Source organism: Marmota flaviventris, chromosome 2, assembly GCF_047511675.1.
Source record: "Marmota flaviventris isolate mMarFla1 chromosome 2, mMarFla1.hap1, whole genome shotgun sequence".
Classification (NCBI taxonomy): domain Eukaryota; kingdom Metazoa; phylum Chordata; class Mammalia; order Rodentia; family Sciuridae; genus Marmota; species Marmota flaviventris.
Genome location: NC_092499.1, coordinates 164,870,014 through 164,892,229, shown reverse-complemented (window position 1 = coordinate 164,892,229; position 22,216 = coordinate 164,870,014). Strand labels below are relative to the sequence as shown.

The window sequence follows — 22,216 nt, the reverse complement described above, 5'->3', positions numbered from 1 at the left end:
AACAAACAAAACAGCCCCACAGAATGGAATCTTTCTGTTTTATATCTAGATATTAACTAAACAATGTATTTGATGTTCACATTTATATGCTACCTAAATCAAATACATTGTTTAGTTAGAGTGCAGTATTTGCAGTGGCTCTGTACTGTACAACATTATGAGGCCTGATGCAATCTTAACCTGGTGCAATTGTGCCTCTTCTTTCTTAAAACTGGAGTGACAACATGGTCTACTCCAGTGGGTAGCTAGTTTGAGATAATGGATACCAAGAACTGGTGCCTTCTGGTACAGAGTTGGTATTCAATAAATATTTGATCATGATTATCACTGATACCTTCTGTTTCTTTTTCAGTCTTTTCTTCTCTTTCTTCTTCTCTAAAAATTGTTCCCAAGGGGTCAGTTTATCCTTTCCTTCCAATTTGTTTTTGACCATTTCTTCTGCACTTTCTTTAAGGCCTAAGGAAAATTCCAAATAAGTTAGTTTAAAATTATTTAAAAGAATATAAAAACAAAGCAAATGTAAGTTATGCATATTTAACAGAGTAACAAGATAATATGCAACAATGAACATGTATAGAACCTGAAGATCACAAAATGACAGGGAGCCAACAAACTTTCCTAATAACCTTAATAAATCTAATGATGGAATCAAAAGAAATCAACAAACTCAACAAAAAGTCAAACCACCAAGGAAACCCCCCTTTTTTAGGTTCAACCTTTATTTCTCTAAGTTGTTTTGAGCAGCTCTACCCCCATTAATATGGTACCTCTCTTTTCTAAAACTTCCTTTAAAATTAGTTAGGCATTAAAATTTCTTCTAAATGGAATAACTCTCCAAGTGATTAAGCTCTCAGTGTATGGGAAGATTTTTTCAAGTAGATCTTTAAGTGGTCAATGAAGTAGTCACTCAAGACTTTAAGCAGTCATTCTGTTTGATTCCATGTAGTGCAAACCTTCAGGTTATCTTGTACTTTTCCTTTTTCCCTTTATTGGACAAAGTCTGGACTCATTTCATCCACAAATTCAAAATACATTTATTGTGTATCCAGTGTGTTCTATACTTGGTGCTCTGTACTGAACTTGATGACTGCAACAGATCCTTTTCAACTCTGCAAGTTCTCTGTATATAGAAGAGTCTATCAAATTTCTTAAAGTTAAAAATATTTTTCCATCAGTGACTTCAGTTTTGATATTGAAAAATTATTTCTGAAGAAAACAATACATGGCTATGTGCCATGGTATTTAGTATTTTGATCTAGCTATAGTTTAGATCTATAAGTGAAGAAATTTATATATATATACTGAATCTGTTATAATAGTTTGGCAATAAATAAAAAATTTGAAGCAAAATCTCAGGAAATGACTACTAATTAATTGAACAAAATTATCTTTTCTTGCTTCTGTTACTCAAATGTGAGCCTGTATTCCTGGAAACTAAATGTGACTAACTAAAATTGATTAGAAAACCAATCCCCACTATATCCCAGAAGCAAAGAATTATGACAATTTCCCTTCAAGTACTCTGGAAAGCCACATGGTTAAGATAAAAAGGACCATCAACTCCATATTCTATTTTGTATGATTTAGTTCTTTCAATGCTATAATTTGTTCTTGTATTTTATAACAATCTCGTTCCTATATTCTGCTGTTTTTGGTTCATGTTTCTAGATGTTTTATACATTTCTTTATTTTGTAGACCAATCATATGGAGGATAATCAGGAGATGAATTTCCAGCTATGCAGTTTCCTAGCTGTGCGTTGGTAGGTAAGTTATTAAATGTTTTTAGGCTCTTCATACATATCAGCAAAAAAAGAGAATTATATAATATCCTTTGGATTTCACAGGATTTAGGACGTATCTAGAAGATGATGTGGACTGATCATATCTCTCTTGAAAGGAACATTTCAAATTATTTTATTTATTTTAAAAAATGGATCCAGTCATTTAAATATTTGAAGTCCCACTCTACGCCAACCAAGTCCTCCAAAAATTCTACCCCTCCCCCCAAAAAAAATCTATTATCAAAGGGGACAGCAGACGAGTTACATTTATTTTACTCTGGCGATATTGAGGTCTTCCAGGATTGGTCAGTCCTGAGGCTGCCCCAACCCTTATCACCCCACTCTAGTTTGGGCCTCAGGTTCCCTGTATGTAAAATGAGAATAGTATATATCAGAAGTATGCAATCCCTCCCTCCCAATGCACTTTTTTTCTCCCTCAAAATATCTCGTAAGGGGGTCAGGGTTGTGGCTCAGTGGTAGAGCGCTTGCCTAGCATGCATGAGGCACTGGGCTCGATTCCTGGCACCACATAAACCTAAAATCAAATCAAATAAAAAGAAGTCTGAAACAGCTGGAATGGATGCTCTCTAAGGTCCCTTCCTTGGCTTTTAAGCCAAGACTTAATCTCTAAATTTCTATGACTTAGAAAAGTATTAAGTTATATGCATACTCAAGGTTATGAAGATTTGTTCGTATGACACACTGTTGGTAGAATCTCTGATTTATTGGATGCCAAATCAGAAACATAACTTTCATTCAAAAATATCTCTTATGAGAAAAAAAGCTCATGTTACTAAATAGTTTTCAGGAGAAATGTGAAAGATACAAAACCAATGTTCACATCTATGGATGATGCAATAAATAGCACATAGGAAATGTAAATTGAGAGCCTCATTTTGGAGAAAGCAGCAGATTTTTTTGATAAAACAAGATGATTTTTGATAAAATAAGATGATTTCAAATAACAAAATAAAATAATTTACATAAATCACATGTGAACCAGCATATAATCAACCTGATCTCAAATTTAAATGCATAGTACTGTGTTAATATATGATATTTAAATAATAATCTATTATATTTTATTATTTCCTCATACATTTGGATTTTATTACTTCAAAATATTAAGAAAGAGATTTTTCTCTTTAAAAAAAATTGTTCTTTTTAGATATACATGACAGTAGACCATATTTTGACCAGAGATTTTTTTCAACAAGAAAACATTTCTTGGACTGGGACTATAACTCAGTGGTAAAGTGCTTGTCTCACAGGTGTGAAGCACTGAGTTCAATCCTCAGCACCACATAAAAATAAATACATAAAAGACATTGTGTCCATTTACAACTAAATTTTTTTTTTTTTAAAAAAGAGGAAGCATTTCTTAATTAATTCTGATAAACAAAACTTAAACTAGTTCAGCACAATGGTAGTTCCATATTATCTATTTTAGGTAATTACATCATTGGAGCTATGGATACCTTGAGAATTTGATGAAAGCAATAGATCATGTCCCTAGAAGACTATGCTGAAAAAACTTGCATACTAAGTTCAACTTGTTTGTGGTTATTCAGTGATCATCTTGGTTTAAGGATCCAAGGGCCTCTGCAAAAAGTATTTACAGGGGCTAAAAAAGGGTCTAGAGAAAAATGAAAAAGTCCTTCAGTTTCTATACTAATTAGCAATGATATTTGTAGGTTCTGCATCAGAGTTTGTCAATTTTAGCCCTATTGACATTTTGGACCAGATAACTTTGATGTGAAGGGCTATCCTGTCCACTCTAAGATATTAAGCAGTATATCTGGTGATGCGTGCGAGTAGCCCTTTCTATGACAATTAAAAATGTCTCCAGTCACACAGAGGGACAAAAATCACCCATGGTTGAGAACCACTATTCTAGACAATGATTAGAGACAATTCTACACAATATTTAAGCACAGTGCCAGACACATAATAAATACTTAACTAACAAACAGATCAATTAAGATCTGTCAGGAAGGAAGAATTCTTGTTTCAAGCCAAGTGTTTGATCTTTCATGTTCAAAAAATATTCACCCTGGTTAAAAATGAATCTCAAAAAACTTTAGGGTCAAAACAAATCGTCTTTATCCTGAAGTGGTTTGTTTGGAAAATATTTATTCCAACAAAAAGATGAATATCAAAACTAGAGGGTCAAAATAAATGGTCTTTATCTTTAAGCGGTTTATGTCATTCTTTTTCTCTTTTTAACTGCTAGGTCTAGAATTCATGAAATATTTATTCTTAAGAAATAATATTTTCTGGTACTTAAGTTTTCTTTTAATAACAATAAATAAATAGTATCTTAAGTTAATACAATCTTAATTTTTTTGCCTGGCTCTCACTTAACATACCAAAATATAGGAGAACAACAAACACATTGCAATGAATTAACACACCATGATAACTTAAAAATGCTTTGTTCTCATTGTCATCATGAGGTCATTTAAATCTTTTGCCACAGATCACAGTTGTTTATGTTCAAAGTCTTAAAAATATGCCTACCCCAGAAGCCTGCTGGCAAATGCATAAGAACATTCTTCAGAGTTTTAGTTGCATTTGAGAGAAGCCATTTTGTGACCGAAAAACAACTTCATTTTTTTATAATTGTTTTTATCTTTGCACACATTTGTTCTAAAAAATTTAAAGTGTATATCCAAGGACTGCCAGATTAGTTAAAAATAACAGCAATAATCTTAAAAATAAACTGTAAAACCCCCTTTCAAAGCCAACCATGAAAGTAGATGACTCAATTATGACAATAATAATTTCAGCATAATCCATTTTGAATTTGTTTGGCATTTTGCATACATATAAAAAATACTTGTAAGTATTCTTACAAATTCCACTAAAACAAGAATATACCCTTTTACTGACCTTACTTATATAAATGTTTCAAAAGTCTTCAAAGGACAGGGCATGAATAACTTAAAATATAGGTACTGCAATTGGCTTTTTTTATAAACACAAAGTTGAGGAAAGAAAAAATAGTGAAAGTAAGGTAGACAGCATGTCTACATCTTCTCATAAAACGTAAAGAAAGCAGTGAAGAAAAGCAGAATTTAGAGGCAGGTGACAAAACAAATGCTCTAAGACTTGATATTACATAGTCTGAGAACTGGGGTGACTGGAAGACAAGTTACCAGAGAAGAAAACAAACTCAAGAGTGCCCTAGTTGGGCGAAGTGGCGCATGCCTGTAATCCAGCAGCTCCAGAGGCTGAAGCAGGAAGATCTCGAGTTCAAAACCAGCATCAGCAAGAGAGGTGCTAAGCAACTCAGTGAGACCCTGTCTCTAAATAAAATATAAAATAGGGCTGGGATGTGGCTCAGTGGCCAAGTACCTCTGAGTTCAATCCCTGGTACCAAAAAAAAAAAAAAAAAAAAATTGGCCTACCCCTAAACCCAGACCTGTAGATGAGAAGCCGGGATGGGAAATAGAGAGAAGGTAGTGGGCATTTTCTTAAGCTCACCTACTTAAAAAACAGTTGAGAAGACTAACAAAATTTAAAGTACAACAGTAACAGAAGGGTTCTTAAAATAGCGCAAACAGCTTAAAACCAAATCATGAAAAGAAAGCTGAGCCAGGGTCTATAGCCATCATGTGGAACCCTGAGCTGACCAGTCATTCCCTTAAATCAGCAAGGTGTCTTCCCCCGTCCAGACAGGTATAAATTAAACCAGAGGGCAGTCCCCTGCAGTGGGACCTCTTAAGAATCTGGCCAGAAAGAACTTCTAAAAGGACTACTAGTACCCCAAAATTGCTGAAACCCCTTCTCCCAATCCCTCATTGAGAACAGGGGGAATAGACTGGTGGTGACCTGGCACAGGTGTGCCTAACCCTGCTCAACCTTACATAAGTGAGGGAAGAAAGGTCTGCACAGCATCTGATCGCCGGACTCAGACAGAGACAGCAACAAAGCAGCTTTGTCCTAGAACTAGGAACAAAGTGGATTCACCATGCTCTGATCACCAATACTGAAGGGGGGAGGGGAGCCACAAAGGAAAGTCTAGAGTCTGGTTCCCAGAATCATGTGCCATACCAGAGGAAAGCTGCCCAAATGTGCAGGGACACAGAGACCTGGCAGAAGAATTCCCAGAATCTATGAAGTAGGAACAAGCTGATCCTAACCTTAACTGTCTTACAGCCTGACCCAGGATCACAACTGGCCAAGTAACAGTGCATTGTTTAGATGCTTGCAGGAACTTGTATCAGACTTAGTAAACAGAGGGAATAAATGCCTGCCATTCACAATCTGAGGCAGTGGAAACTAGAGTCCAGGAGATCCTTCCCTACAGTACCTCAGAGAGCAGTGTCAGTCAGGGGACTACTTCTGCACCACAGAAGTGGAAAACCTACAACCAGACAGAGTTCCTGTACTCAGATAGGCACCAGGATCTTCACTACCATGAAAAAGATCCACTAGAGGGGAGAAGGTATACAGAAACCCACAGTCATCACATGGGCACCTCAGAGCATGCATTACTGTATACGATAGAAATTACTGAATTACTATGTACGATAAAAACAGCTAAGCCACATGTCCAACTCCAATGAAATGCAAACCAAGATTCAACAAGACTTTTCTTCTTTTATACTAAACCATGACCAAGACATGGTTTACTATAAACAACTCTAATGCCAACTTTGATCACATAAATAACTCTTTAACTTGAAAGATAATTATTAACCCAATTAACAGCATTGACCCTTCAACCCATTTGAGTGTATCTAATGATGTAAAGTATTATTAACTGGAATAAATTTTCATACCTTGTTTTTCTAGCTCAAGTTTATGCTTGTTCCTCTTATGCCATACTCAATCCTCTTGCATTATCTACTACTACCTCAAACACTCACCATTCATCTATTTCTCTTTTCTAGCTTAGTGTAAATTATTCTTGTATACCTTTTCTCTCTCTCTCACTCACAATTATTTTTCCCTTCTTTTGCCCTCACTATAAGTATTAAAATTCACAACTGATCTTTTTGACCTGTTTTAGAACCTTATTATAGCTTTATACCTGAATTTGAGGAGTCATAGAGAACAAATGCTATAAGTTTTTGTTTCTTTTAAGGCTGAATAGAAAAAGGATTGACTCAGAAGTCATTAAAATAAATAAGGACCAATGGCATCTCTTAAAGTAGTTCTGGGATCAGCAGAGGCCACACATTGAATTAAAATATCATTATTTGGATATTTACCCAACTCTTAAGAAAGGTAAGTTCACAAAGTATTTTTCACTTAAAAGAAGTGAGAACTATACCAACAGATGGGTGGACATACAAACGATATGAAAAAGCAAGGAAACAAACCATCCAAAACAGCCCATAATGCTTCAACAACGGACTTTATTGACACCATAGTGGAGGAAATGTCAAGGAATTTAGAAAGTTCCATATTTTAACTGTTGTATGAGCTAAAAGATAAAGAAAGGAGTGAAATTAGAAAATGCAGGAAGTGAAAAATCACTTTAATAAGGAGATAGCATTTCTGAAAAAGAATGAAACAGAAATCCTGGAAATGAAAGACTCAAGAAACCAAATTAGAAATTCAATGGAAAGCACCACCAATAGATTAGATGACTTTGAAGATAGATTTTCAGGCCTTGAAAACAAAGCATATAATCTTGAAAATAAAGTCAACCACAAAGACTTTATTTCTAAGAGACCATGAACACAATATTCAAGAAATCTGGGATAATATTAAAGGGCCAAATTTAAGATTCATTGGGATAGAGGAAGGCTCTGAAATATAACCTAAAGGAATGCACAATCTTTTCAATAAAATAATATCAGAAAAATTTCCAAATCTTAAGAATGAGATGGAAATTCAAATACAAGAGGCAAATACGACTTCAAACACACAAAATTATAATAGAACCACTCTAAGACACATTATAATGAAAATGCCTAACCTATAGAATAAAGACACAACTCTGAAGCTGCAAGAGAAAAACAACTTGTAAGCCAATCCAGATTTCAACTGCTTTCTTAACACAGACCCTAAAAGCTAGGAGGTCTTAGAATAATATATACCAAACTCTGAAAGAAAATGGATTCCACCCAAGAACACTATACCCAACAAAATTAAGCTTCAAATTGATAATGAAATAAAACTTCCATGATAAACAAAAGCTAAAAGAATTAATAACTAGAATGACTGCACTACAAAACAAACTCATGAAATACTTCATGAAGAAATGAAAAATAAAAATGAAAACTAGCATAAGGAGGAATTACACTAGAAGAATAGTCAATTAAAGGAGAATCAAGTTCAATTTAAAATTAAGAAGTAAATTAGAGTGGTAGAAATTAAAATAATCTCAATAACAACACTGAATATAACAGTCTAAATTTCTCAACCACAAAACATAGTCTGGCAGATTGGATTAAAACACAAGACGCAACAATATGCTGTCTGCAAGAGACTCACTTCATAGGCAAAGACATCCACAGACTGAAGAAGAAAGGATGGGAAAAAACATACCATTCACATGGGTCACAGGAACAAGCAGGGATAGCTATTCTCATATCAGGTAAGTGACTTCAAGCCAAGATTAATTAGAAGAGACAAAGAAGGTCACTTCATAATGCTTAAGGAAATTATACATCAACAACCTATAACAATTGTAAATAATTATGCCCTAACGATGGAGTATCTACGTACATAAAATTATTCTCAATATTAAGAATCAAAGAGACTAGCCAGGGACGGTGGCTCACACCTGTAATACCAGCAGCTCAGGAGGCTGATGCAAGAGGATCTTGAGTTCAAAGCCAACCTCAGTACTGGTGAGGCGCTAAGCAACTCAGTGAGACCTTGTCTCTAACTAAAATACAAAATAGGGCTAGAGGATGTGGCTCAGCAGTTGAGTGCCCCTGAGTTTAAACCCCAGTATTCTCCCCACAAAAAAAAAAAAAATCAAAGAGACCACCATACAATAATACTGGTGACTTTAACAAGCCTCTCTCACCACTAGATGATAAAAACTAAGCAAAGATTCTACAGAACTAAAAATACAATTAATATGAACCTAACAGACATCTACGGGATATTTCATCTGTCAAAGACTAAATTCACTTTCTTCTCAGAAGTACATGGAACATTTTCTAAAACAGACCATATTTTAGGTCACAAAGCAAATCTTAGCAAATGCAAAAAAAATAGAGATAATATAACTTGCATTCTGTCAGATCATAATGGAATGAAATTAGAAATCAATGATAAGATAAAAACACAAAGCACATTAACACCTGGAGATTAAATAGTACACTCCTGAATAGCAGAAAACATCAGGGGAGAAATAAAAAAAAAATCTTAGAAGTAAATGAGAATAGTGATACAATATATCAAAATATCTGGGAGAGTATGAAGGCAGGTCTAAGGAAAGCTCATATAGTAAAAGAATAGAAAGATACCAAATAAATAATCTAACATTACATCTCAAGTTCCTAGAAAAAGAAAAAAAAATAACCAATATCAAAATAAGTAGAAAATAGGAAGTAATTAAAATCAGAGCTGAAATTGAGATTTAAAAAAATGATCTATGAAACAGAGTTGGTTTTTTGAATGGATAAACAAAACTGATAAACCCTTAGCAAGACTAAGAAAAAGGGAAAAAACTCAAATTTTCAAAATCCAAGATGAAAAAGGACATATTACCACAGACACTACTGAAATCCCAAGAATCATTAGTAACTATTTTGAAAATTTATACTCCAATAAGCTAGAACATCTAGAAGATATGGACAAATTCCTAGAGACATAGGACCTACCCAAATTGAACCAGAAGGATATAGAAAACTTCAATCAATTTCAAGTAATGAAATTGAAGCAGCCATCAAAAGCCTTTCAACAAAGAAAAGCCCAGGATTAGATGGGATTCTCATCTGAGTTCTACCAGACCTTTAAAGAACTAAAACCAATTCTCCTCAAATGATTCCATGAAATAGAAGAGGAGGAAACACTGCCAAACTTATTCTACGAACCTAGTATAATCCTGATACCAAAACCAGACAAAGACACATCAAGGAAAGAAAACTTCAGACCAGTATCCTTGATGAATTTATATATAAAAATTCTTTTTTTTTTTTCCTAGAAACTTTTGTTGTTGTTCTTTTTAGAAAAAATTCTTACATCGGTAAACTGCATATAAGCACATTAAAAAGATACTGCACTATGATCAAGTGTATTTCATCCCAGGAATGAAAGGTGAGTTCAACATACAGAAATCAATAAAAATAATTCACCACATAGGATGAGATCCAAGATGGCCGGTCATCCCTCTCAAGGCAGCATTCTGTGTGGCTCCGTGATCTGAGACTCAAGTGAGAATACTGCTTTTCTGCAAGTGATATTCCTGCTTACACATAGGAATCACAGCCACTGTGCCCACGCAGGGCTCCAGATCTCAGCGTCAAAGTAGGTCTCCCAGTTACTTGCCCATGCAGGACTAGCGGGTACCCAAGTGAGACTACTGGAATCAGCACCCACACAAAACTTTCAACCACCCACCCCAGCAGAAATCCCAGATGCAGCTCCCACATAGGACACCTGGTAGCTACCCAAGCACAGGATCTCCACTCCTGTATGGACACCCATCAACCTATGCGGGACTACCCTGGTTGTCTCCATTTTGGGACTCTGCAGCAACGAAGATAATCCCCTATGACCGTAGCCCACCTGTACTGGGGAACTACACACAGGCTCTGAAGACAGCCACAGCCAAACACTGCATGCCACAGATCCAGTCTCTGAACTCATCATCCAACGCCATTGTCCAACTCCCCTCACCTGACCCAACACCCCATCGTTGAAAGCAAATGCCTCCATCTTGGGTCACCTTCATCACCATCTTTAGTGGGGGCAACTCCCAATTTGGAACTATGGCTGGAAGGTACCCAGTTTCTAGCACCTGCTTCTCCCCATCAGCCGCTAACTGGCACAGTGACTGTCCAACAAAGACAGCTCTCAGGGCAGGTGCACAGTGTGCCCAAAGCACCACACACAAGAGACCCAGAGAGAAATGTCCTTATTAGGAAGCAGTAAGGGAGAGAGTGAGAGTGATACAGTTTAGAGACTAACAGAGACCAGGAAGCAGGAGGTCTTCAGGTGAGATAAGGAGATTAAGACCAGGTGCTCATAGCACAGGAACAGGCCCAAAAAGAGACCCCTGAGGTGCTATCTCTTTTCAGGGACTGGTGGGTGCCACACACCACTTCCAGTTGCCCTCTACCCAGGAACAACCAAACCTTCCTAGTTACCTTCACCATCTTGAGGGGGAGATGCCAGCTAACAACACATATCTCCACCTATTGGATGAGAAGGAAAGCAAGAAAGATACTGATCTCCAACTAAACAATCCTTGTTTCTTCCTTTGAGATATTTTCTTTCTTTTTTTCTTTCTTCTCCCTCTCTATACTCCTGCCCTCACATCCCCAACATACATGAAACCAAGTACTTGGCACGAATTAGGATATTGAAGTTTGAGACAACTGAATAGTATATTCCAGTTGTGCTATATATATTTTTTTGTTTTTTCTCTTCATTCTCCAATTTTTACTATTTTGACATTTTTTATTTTTCTTAATATGTATTTGTTTTATGTACTCTACTGTCTTCCCTCTTACTTGTCTACCCAAAATTACTTACTCTCTATTCTCCTGCTACTAACCTACTTCTTTAGATTTCTATTTCACACTTACTAAGATATAATAACTTTTATCCTCACCTCCAACCTCCTCAGCATATCTTTCTACACCTCACCTCCAGTTCTTTATCCACCATCAGAAACTGTAAACCCATTTACAAACCTACTGTATATTGTAGATAATAATAGAATTCATCATTTCTGAACATTGTGACCAAATGTAAATGTCTATTAGCAACTATTTGTTTTTAGGTGGTATACTGTTTATACTGGGATCTGTAAACATTGTCAATAACCTTTAAAGGAAGGTATTGGAATCCTACAGGGGCACTATAAGCCTACAACAGGGTAAACACGGCAATATCTTGGATCCACAGAACTAGAAGGGAAGACACACAATTAACATGAAAAGACAAGGGAAGAAAGTACCCCAAACAAATCAAGATACCACATTATTAGAATCCATAGCCAGTACAGCAGATGAAATTACAGAGGAGGAGTTCAGGATGTACATAATTAAAATGTTCTGTGAATTAAACCATGATGTAAGAAAGCAAATATAGGCAGCAAAATATTTCAAAAAAAGAGTTACATAAACAAATACAGGAGGCAAAAGATTACTTCAGTGGGGACATAGAGGTTATAAAGAAAAACCAAACAGAAATCCTTGAAATGAAAGAAACAATAAGCCAAATTAAAAGTACCATTGAAAGCATCACCAACAGATTAGACCACTTCGAAGACAGGACCTCAAAGAAGACAAAATATATAATCTTGAAAAGAATGTAGACCACAGAGAGAAAATGGTAAGAAACCATGAGCAGAATATTCAAGAAATATGGGATAGCATAAAAAGATCAATTTTAAGAGTTATTGGGACAAAGGAAGGCATAGAGTTCCAAAAGAAAAAAAAAAAAAAGAACAATCTATCAATGAAATAATATCAGAAAATTTTCTGAACAAGAAGAACAAATTGGAAAACCAAATTCAAGAGACTAGGAATAAAACCAAAGTCTTTGCATCCATTAGAAGAAAAAACAGGCCCAAATCTCCATCATGTCAGATTAGGCCCCTACTTCCTTAATAAGACTCCTACAGCACAAGAATTAATATCAAGAATCAATAAATGGGATGGATTAAAACTATTCAAACTAAAAAGCTTCTCAGCAAAAGAAACAATCTGTGAGGTGAATAGACAGCCTACATCTTGGGAGCAAATTTTTACCTTTCGCACAACAGACAGAGCACTAATCTCTAGGGTATATAAATAACTCAAAAAACTAAGCACCAAAAGAAACAAACAGCCCAATCAATAAATGGGCCAAGGAACTGAACAGACAGTTCTCAGAAGATGATATACAATCAATCAACAAATATATGAAAAAATGTTCATCATCGCTAGCAATCAGAGAAATGCAAATCAAAACTGCTCTAAGATTTCAGAATCTCACTCCAGTCAGAATGGCAGCTATTAAGAATACAAAAAACAGTAAGTGTTGGCGTGGATGTAGGGGAAAAGGCATACTCATACATTGCTGGTGGGACTGCAAACTGGTGCAGCCAATATGGAAAGCAGTATGGAGATTCCTTGGAAAACTGGAAATGGAACCATTTGACCCAGCTATCCCACTCCTTGGGATTTAAGTCCCAAAGGACTTAAAATCAACATACTACAGGGACACAGCCACTTCAATGTCTATAGCAGCACAATTCACAATAGCTAAACTGTGGAACCAACCTTGATGCCTTCAATAAATGAATGGATAAAAAAAAGCGGCATATATACACAATGGAATACTACTCAGTGATAAAAGAGAATAAAATCATGGCATTTGCAGGTAAATGCATAGCGTTAGAGAAGATGATGCTAAGTGGAGTTAGCCAATCCCAAATAACGAAATGCTGAATGTTTTCTTTGATATAAGGAGGCTGATTCATAGTGGTACCGATAGGGAGCAGGAGCATGGGAGGAATAGACAAATTCTAGATAGGGCAGAGGGGTTGGTGGAGAAAGGAAGGAGCATGGGGTTAGAAATGATGGTGGAATGTGATGATCATTATTATCCAAAGTACATGTATGAAGACACAAATTGGTATGAATATACTTTGTATCAACTAGAAATATGAAAAATTGTGCTCTATATGTGTAATAAGAGTTGTAATGCATTCTGCTGTCATATATAAATAAAAAATAAACACAACATATCCATATTTATAGAAAAGAATATAATAAAAATATTAGAAGACATAAAAAGAAAGCAACCCTAATGTCTAGAGGAAGGCTGTGTCATATAGCACATATAGGCTGAGAGGTAAAATTTTAAAGTAAAATAAAAACTAACCTTAGGAGCAATAATAATAAACAACAAAAATCACCACTCAGCTACAGCCAACAAATGCTCTTTGGTTGTACTTACTGTCATAAGAATACTTTATATCTACTATATGGAAACAACACAAACAGCTAAAATGAGGACAAGAAGTTGTTTCAGGTAGGATGTTCAGATTGGAAATTGCTTTCCATATAACTGTAAATTCTTTATCTCACAAGACATTCAATGAATATCCACAGAAGACATCCCCAAAGTGCTTGCTGGAAATATACATATTAATACTTCTTGTTGTTGACTGTCTAAGAGCTATTTCATTGGGTAGGAACTGTTTTGCATTTGTCTTGAATTTGAGCTTATCTTTTCTCTAACCTCTTCCAAACCTCCTTTTACTCTTCCTTTAAAATGATACCTTCCTGACTAAAGATATAGCTCAGTGGTAGTGTACTTATCTAACATGTGTGAGGCCCTCAATTTAATCCCTATTGGTAGGGGTGGGGGTCCCACTTATAAATATATTCAGTTTTCTGTAAATCAAACTTTCCCTGCTTCTTAGAATCAAATATTCCTAAAAAGTTGACTTCAAATACAAGACAACATTTGGGTCTCATTAAGTAGCTATTTTTTCCTGCACTGGCCTGCAGCTTATCTGTATGTTTTCTTTGCCTTTCAAGCAGTTTGTAATTTAACAATGTATTTAAGTTTTCCTACTAACAAACTAAAATTCTGGCCTCATTGGTCTGATGAATCCATTCTGCTCATTAATTTATGGCAAGGAGAAATGAAGAATTACTTGCTTGTTCTACTGTTATTTTCACACATGCTTATGAATAAGGTTGAAAACTTCTAAACGAATGGCTAAGGCATAATGAAACAAATGGATTTTCTTAGACCCTACTCAAAACAAGAGGCTCAGATGCAACTACTAAACTCACTCAGAAGCAGGGAGTTTTCATTGGGGACCCACACATTACTCCACTATGGTCTAGTATGGATCTTGAATTGTTATGGGCTACTGGCCAAGGAAGCAGACAAAGTTTATAGTATGATCATGGTGGGAGGTCGCATCAAAGTCCACTAGTGCCAGGATCCTTAAGTTTGCCCTCAGTGAATGATGTACCTCTTCCCCCTACAATTCAGATGGGATAGATGCCTGTTTGGGATCTGAATTCAGGCAGTTCAAGGGAAGTAAAAATGTATTTCCCTCCCAGAGATTTTATAACCACAAGTCCACAAATCCATGGGTTTGGAATTCACACTACTCATTTGGGGTCCCAAATATTCAATCTAATTCAGTTTGAATAGTTTTTGGATGAGAAATGCCCTCAGGCACCTGGCAAATATTCTCTAAAAGAAGCACTTTTGACCCAGCCCCTGAAATTCCTACAAGAAAGATCCAAGACAAAGAGATACAATCAAAATTCACTGGGAACCAGAGTAAGGAAAAACAAAAAACTACAATGCAGAACAATAAAGGCTATGAATTTGGAATTATAGACACACAATAAAAAATCAGCACTTAAAAAACACAAGAGGAAATTAAAAGATTATATCATGAAAAGCATGAATCAGGTTTTGGGGAAAAACACAGCTGAAATGATACAAAGTCAACGGCTAAGTTCAACAGTACACTAGACAGCAGAAAAAGAGAATTAATGAAGAGAAAACTGAAGACATTACACAGCATGCTACATAGATTCAAAGGGAAAATATGAGTTTTCAGAAACAGAGTGAGAAAATACCACACATATCAAACAGAAGTTCCAGAAAACAAATAAGATGAAGAAAATACAATACTTAAAGAGAAAATGCTGGAGAAGTTTTCAGAATGTTGAAAGATTCTAAATTCAGGATTCAGGATTCTGGGTATCCAACTAATGACAAGCAAAAGAAACAAAACAAACAATCAATCAAAAAGATTTAGGTGAACTGTCCTTTAATTCAAAATCTCAAAGATAATAGATTTTAAGAGTTAGGGACCTAAGACTACTATTGAATAAGGTCACGCCTCTTTTGACATGATTCAAAAGTGTACACTGGGGGATTAAGATAATCCATTCAAGTTGGGTGTGGTGGTATATTCCTATAATCCCAGTGACTTAGAAGGCTGAGGCAGGAGGATCACAAGTTCAAGGTCATCCTCAGCCATGTAGTGAGACCCTAAGCAACTTAATGAAACCCTGTCTCAAAAAAAAAAAAAAAAAAAAGGCGGGGGGTGGGGGTGGGGGAGTGGGGAGCTGAGGATATGGCTCAGTGGTTCCCCTGGGTTCAATCCCTGGTACAAAAAAAAAGATAGTATGTTCATATGTCACACTGGCTTCCTCACTTGCATCTCTTGTGAACTCAGTAAATGTGCCCCAACCCAAAAAGAGATTACCAGGGGGACTGGCTCAGAGGATCCACAACAGAAGATACTTTTCCCTCTCTAATCTTCAACATTTTCAGCCTCACCACCATCTAACTCCAGAAATAATTCCACAAGAAATAATCTCTTATCTTTTATTCCTATTCATTTTTCCTACCATAAAAAGCCTCTAATCATCAGTTTTCCCAAAACAATCCATGTTTGAATTCCTTTAAGGTTAACTATACATCTACACTATTGTCCCTGTTTGCCCCTCCAGCTCTCTACCACTAAATTCTATGGAATTCACAGTACATCAGCAGCAGGAGTGCATTACGTTTCCAAACAATGTCATCATCTTGCTCTAATTAAAACCTAGAACTAGGGGCTGAGAGAGGAGAGTGGTAGGTATGAGGACATGTTGATCCAATAGTACAAACTTTCAGTTATGTTGAACAAGTTCTGAGGATTTTATGTACAGCATGAATGGTGATGGATGTGTTAATTAGCTTGTGGGAATCATTACACAATAATACATATATCAGATCCATATGCTATATATCTTGAACATATTCAATCCTTAAATTTCAATTAAATATTTAAAAAACTATACACAATGGAAAGCAAAGGAATGAATGGTGAATGTGGATAACAGGTACCTTCGGAATGGAGAAAAGGGGGAGGACCAAACAGAGGTAATTCTATAAATCATTGCAAAGTTCTACCTTTTGCGATGGGCTCATTTATTATTAGAATAAATAAATAAAAGAGGGCCACAATGAGCCAATGGCAAGAGTCTTAATCCAAGGATTGTGAACCTAAGAATAAAAGGATAAGTTTAACAAATTTCCCATATCATTCATTTCTATTCTTCAAAAGACATTATACACAGTAAAAAAGAAAAATCGCCAACTAGCAAAAGATTATCTGCAAAATATATGACTGATAAAATGTCAGCTCAGAATATATAAAGAACTCCTGTGTATCATGAAGACAAACATAAGACAACGATAAAAGTAGCCAAAATACATAAAGTCATTTTACAGAAACCACAAAGTGATGACCATCTTCATTTAGTAGTTTAATAAAATGCCTGAATAATTCTTTTAAATACTAAAGTGACATGATTTCATGTCACTTCCATTTCCCATCTCATGTAAGAGTCAAAAGCCTAAATCATTTAGGGGTCTATAAAACCCTTCACGATTTGAATACCTCTCTGACCTCATCTTCCATTCTCCATACCAGGGCTCATTTTGCTTTAGCCATATTTGTCTCCCCATTATTCCAGGACATATCAAAAATGTTTCATCCTGGGGATGCTTTACATTTGTTGCTTCTTTGGCCTGAAATATTCTTTCCCAGGATAACTCCTGGTGGTCACATTTATTTATTTACTTCAATTAGGTCTGTGTTCATATGTTACTTTCTCAGTGAAGAGTTCCCCGACTATCCTGTTTAAACTGTTAGCCATTCCTAACCCTGAACTCTCTTCTCTATTGCCCTTTTGGGCTTCATGTTTTTGTTTTCATAGTCCTTGATCACCACTTGAGATAATACATATTTTACTTATTCAATTTGTTTAGTAAATCCTTTTGTTTCCTCCCACAACCCATTCACACTAGAGTGTAGTACCCAATGAAGGTCTGGCCCTTTATTTTAATTGGCAATATATCTCCAATAATGAGACTGGAGTCTGGTACATAATAGGAACTCAATAAATATTTGAGAATATACAAATTAAACCATAATAAAACACCATTAATTATATGTCTAACTAGCAAAATTGAGAAAGTTGGGCAATATTAATTAATGATAAGGATGAAGAGCTATGGGAACTCACATTACTGATAAGAGTAAAGATGGTACAAGCATTTGGGAAAACAATTAGGCATGACTTAGTAAATACAATTATGAGGATGCTCCACAATCAAGAAATTCTACATATATCCAAGAAATTCTAATATATACCTATATGACAAGCTGAAAAATATTAACAAATATAATATTCTAAAAGGCATTGTTAGTAATAGCAATAAACTATAATAACTGGCAGTAGACTAGAAACATTGTGATAGTCAACAAATGGAATTCCATGTATTGGTGAAAATGAATAAACCACATATACAAGAATATACATAGACAACAAACCAGAATGTTTAAATGGCAAAGCACAAATGACATGAGAGTACAGAAGATGCTTTTATAAAGTTCAGAATTAACAAAACATGCATCTGTCGTAAAATATGTAGAAAAGGAAGGGAATGATTAACACAAAATGTAGGGGGATGGAATTGGGGCATCACCTATAGGACTATAGAATTGGTCATGTCTACGCGAATATCAGAAATTTCAGAATTATTTTTCTTCAAATTACACACACACACACACACACACACACATATACAGATACATGTACACATGCATATATTATCATTTAAGTATATGACTGTTTCTAAATAAAAATTGAAAAATTAAAAAGGTAATGAATGAATGTATGCTTTTTTGGCACACATTTTGAAAACTGTGTGCTAAACTAGATTTCACCTTCCTATTGTGATTTAATCTTCACCAAAATGATAAGTATTTAAACCCAGATTTTCTGACTTCAAGTCCTCTAGGCCTTTTCCATCATCACATCAAACTGTCAATCCTATCTCAAATTTCATTATAAGTAGGTCTCACTTTATACACTGTATTTGAAAAACTCATCTGTAAGTTATTGACCTGAAATTCACAGGTACGTAATTATTTTTCTATCTGGGAAAGTTTCTGACCACAGAAGCTATGAATATATGATATATTGAGGCTGGGGTACAGTTAAAATGACATTTCTAAAACAATTTCAAAATTTTTTTTATTATAAAAGAAAAAATTTCTTAATTCTCTCTAGCATTCTAATATTTTAAAATCTTCATAACAGCTAGTTACATCTAAATTCAAGAGTGTTTTTCTTGCTACAGTCTAAGTACGTTCTTCCACATTTCTGCAGATGAGTTTATATATGTTACCCATACTTTATGACCACAGTGGTTCCCCCTTATCCATGGACAATACTCCAAGACCCTGGTGCATGCCTGAAGCTTGTATAGCACTGAACTTTATATTACAACCAGTATGTTACTGAAACAATAAATCTGGTAACTGATCTGGCTACTAAATGACTAAAGGACTGGTGGTGTATGTAGTGTGGATATGCTACACAAAGGGATGACATATGCCATGTGCCAGATCGCACAAAATTCATCACAATACTCAGAATATGATGTGCAATTTAAAACTTAGGAATTGTTTATTTCTGGAATTTTCCATTTAATATTTTTGGTCTCTATGAGTAAGTCAAACTGCAGAAAGCAAAATTACAGATAAGAACTTCTGCACTTCTTTCTGGAAAAAAAAAAAAAAAAAAGACTTTCCAAATAACTACTTAAAAAGGAGTGTCTTCCCATCCTTTTTCCTATTACGGTAGATGTATAAAATGACAATGTTTGTATAGCACACTAAGAAGCAATCAGATAAGGAAATAGTCTGGGGGCTCTGGCTGGACTAAGGGTTAAAGGATCAATATTTTGGCAAATTTGGCATCCACTAATGGTAAGATAGTTGGAACTCTTTGAAACAAAGTAATCACTTAAGGTGATTACTCTTTCAACTTTGTATATTTAATTAACTGAGTATATTGTGTTGGCAATCTCCTACATACAACATAAAAAAAGTTAGACTAATGCAGAATCAAAATAATATTAAAATTTAGGGCTTCAATATTTCCATGGCTTGTTTTATAAGCAAGCACTGTTTCTATTTTGATGAATTATCTGGTGACATTACCCACTAAGGAAATCTATGACAGATTAAACATTCTATGGATCCAAAAAGACATCAGAATCTTGAAATACCAACTAGTAATATACATGCCTAGAAGTCTGAGTCTCCAACAGTAAATATGTTAAAAGTTTCCCTTTGCCTTTTTTTTTTAAACCTTCAGAACAGCTTATTAATCAGAAGCCTTTCTCAGATATTGTCAGATGTGATCCTAGTTGTGAACTAAAACGTTCTCACACTTAAGAGGTTTTAATAGCACAAAGTGGGTTGTGTCAGGTAAATTATTACTGTTTTTTTTTTAAAAAAAATCCCCCAAATTCTCAAGTAAGATTCTCTGAGGGTCTTATTTATCTTTGTGCACACAATGGTAACCACATTCAGACTGGCAAGAACATTAAACTAAGAGATTAGGCCCCAAATTTAATTAGCATCCCAGAGAAGTATCCCTTAAATATTTTTAATGAGTTCTCCAGATAGATGAAGATTTGAACTAGTTCTTGCTCCCAGCTTTTTACCTTAAGCAAGTAGGTATCTCCATTTTTTTCTTCTGCAAAGTAAGGTATTAACCACTTTTACGAATTTAATGTAAAATTGTTCTTGCTTCCGAGGTCCATGTGAGTGGTATGATTTTTCCGAACCTTTCACCTTCAGCTTGTGTATGTCTTTTCCTATCAGATGAGTCTCCTGTAGGCTACATATTGTTGGATCTGTTTTTTAAATCCAGTCTACTATCCTATGTCTTGATTGGTGAGTTTAAGCCATTCACATTTAGGGTTACTATTGAGATATGGTTTATACTTCCAGCCATGTTTGTTTATTTTTGTTATTTAACTTGATTTGTTTTCCCTCCTTGATTAGTTTTTCCCTTTACTGTGCTACCTCCCACTGTTGATATTCATTGTTGTTTTTCATTTCCTCTTCATTTAGTATTTTGCCCAAAATGCTTTGAAGTGCTGGTTTTCTAGCTACGAATTCTTTTAACTTTTATTTATCGAAATGTGGCATTTATACACAATGGAATATTACTCAGCATTAAAAAAAATAACAAGATCATGGCATTTGCAGGAAAATGAATGGCATTAGAGCAGATTATGCTAACTGAAGTTAGCCAATCCCTAAAAAACAAAGGCCGAATATCTTTTCTGATATAAGGGGGGTGACTCAAAATGGGATAGGGAGGAAGAGCATGAAAAGAAGATTGCCACTAAGTAGGGAAGAAAGGTGTGAGGGAAAGGGAGGGAGAAGGGGAATTGCATGGAAGAAGGAAGGAGACCCTCATCGTTATACAGATTACATGTATGATGATGTGAGGGGGAAAAAAAAAAGAAGTGTGTCACATTAGATTGGGTAGAGAGAAATGATGGGAGGGGAGGGGAGGGGAGGGGAAGGGAGGATAGGAAGGACAGCAGGATAAAATAGACACTAGTATTGCTGTATGTATATACGTGACTGTATGACCTATGTGATTCTGCAACCTGTACACTCAGAATGAGAAATTATGCCCCATTTGATTCAAATGTATGATATGTCCAGATCATTGTACTGTCAAGTGTAACTAATTAAAACAAAAAAAAATTTTTATAACAAGGACCTTCAAGAAAAAAATAAATAAATAAAATTGTTTTTAAAACACTTAGTAACTTCACTTAGCATAATCTTCTCCAATGCTAAGTGAAGATTATGCTAAGTGAATTAGCCAATCCCAAAAAAACAAATGCCGAATGTTTTCTCTGATATAAGGGGGGTGACTCAAAGTGGTATAGGGAGGGAGAGCATGGGTGGAAAATTACCTCTAGATAGGGAATAGGGGTAGGAGGGAAAAGGAGGGAGAAGGGGAATAGCAAGGATAGTAGAAGGAGACGGTCATTATTATACAAAATTCATGTATGAAGATGTGAATTTGGTGTCGACATACCTTATATACAAACAGATATGATAAATTGCAGTATAAAGGTGTATTAAAAATTGTAATAAAAAAAAGAGAGCTCATATATAATGGCATAATTTGGCGTGAACATACTTTATATACAGAGTTACGAAAAACTGCTGTGAATGGATAAAAATTATGAATGTAATGCACTCCACTATTGTCATGTATATAAGAAATAATTTTAAAAATTACCAAGAAAAAAATTAAATAAATAAAACACCTAATAGTTCCTGATATATCACAGCCATCCAATAAGTGCAAATTTCTTCTATCTTCACTCAAGTATATTTTAAAATATAATTCTTCTAAATTAAAATAATGCATCCAAATAACTTGAAAGG

General features: G+C 35.2%; 1 protein-coding gene across 3 annotated transcripts in view; it reads right to left on the bottom strand.

The window, feature by feature from the left end:
- Esf1 (ESF1 nucleolar pre-rRNA processing protein homolog) overlaps window positions 1-22,216 on the bottom strand; it is a 73,632-nt gene that overhangs the window by 19,883 nt on the left and 31,533 nt on the right. For all 3 annotated transcript variants that reach the window (XM_071608717.1, XM_027953653.3, XM_071608718.1), the window contains exon 10: window positions 335-456. In XM_071608717.1, coding sequence (XP_071464818.1) covers window positions 335-456 — 122 coding nt within the window. The remainder of the gene's footprint in view (window positions 1-334; window positions 457-22,216) is intronic.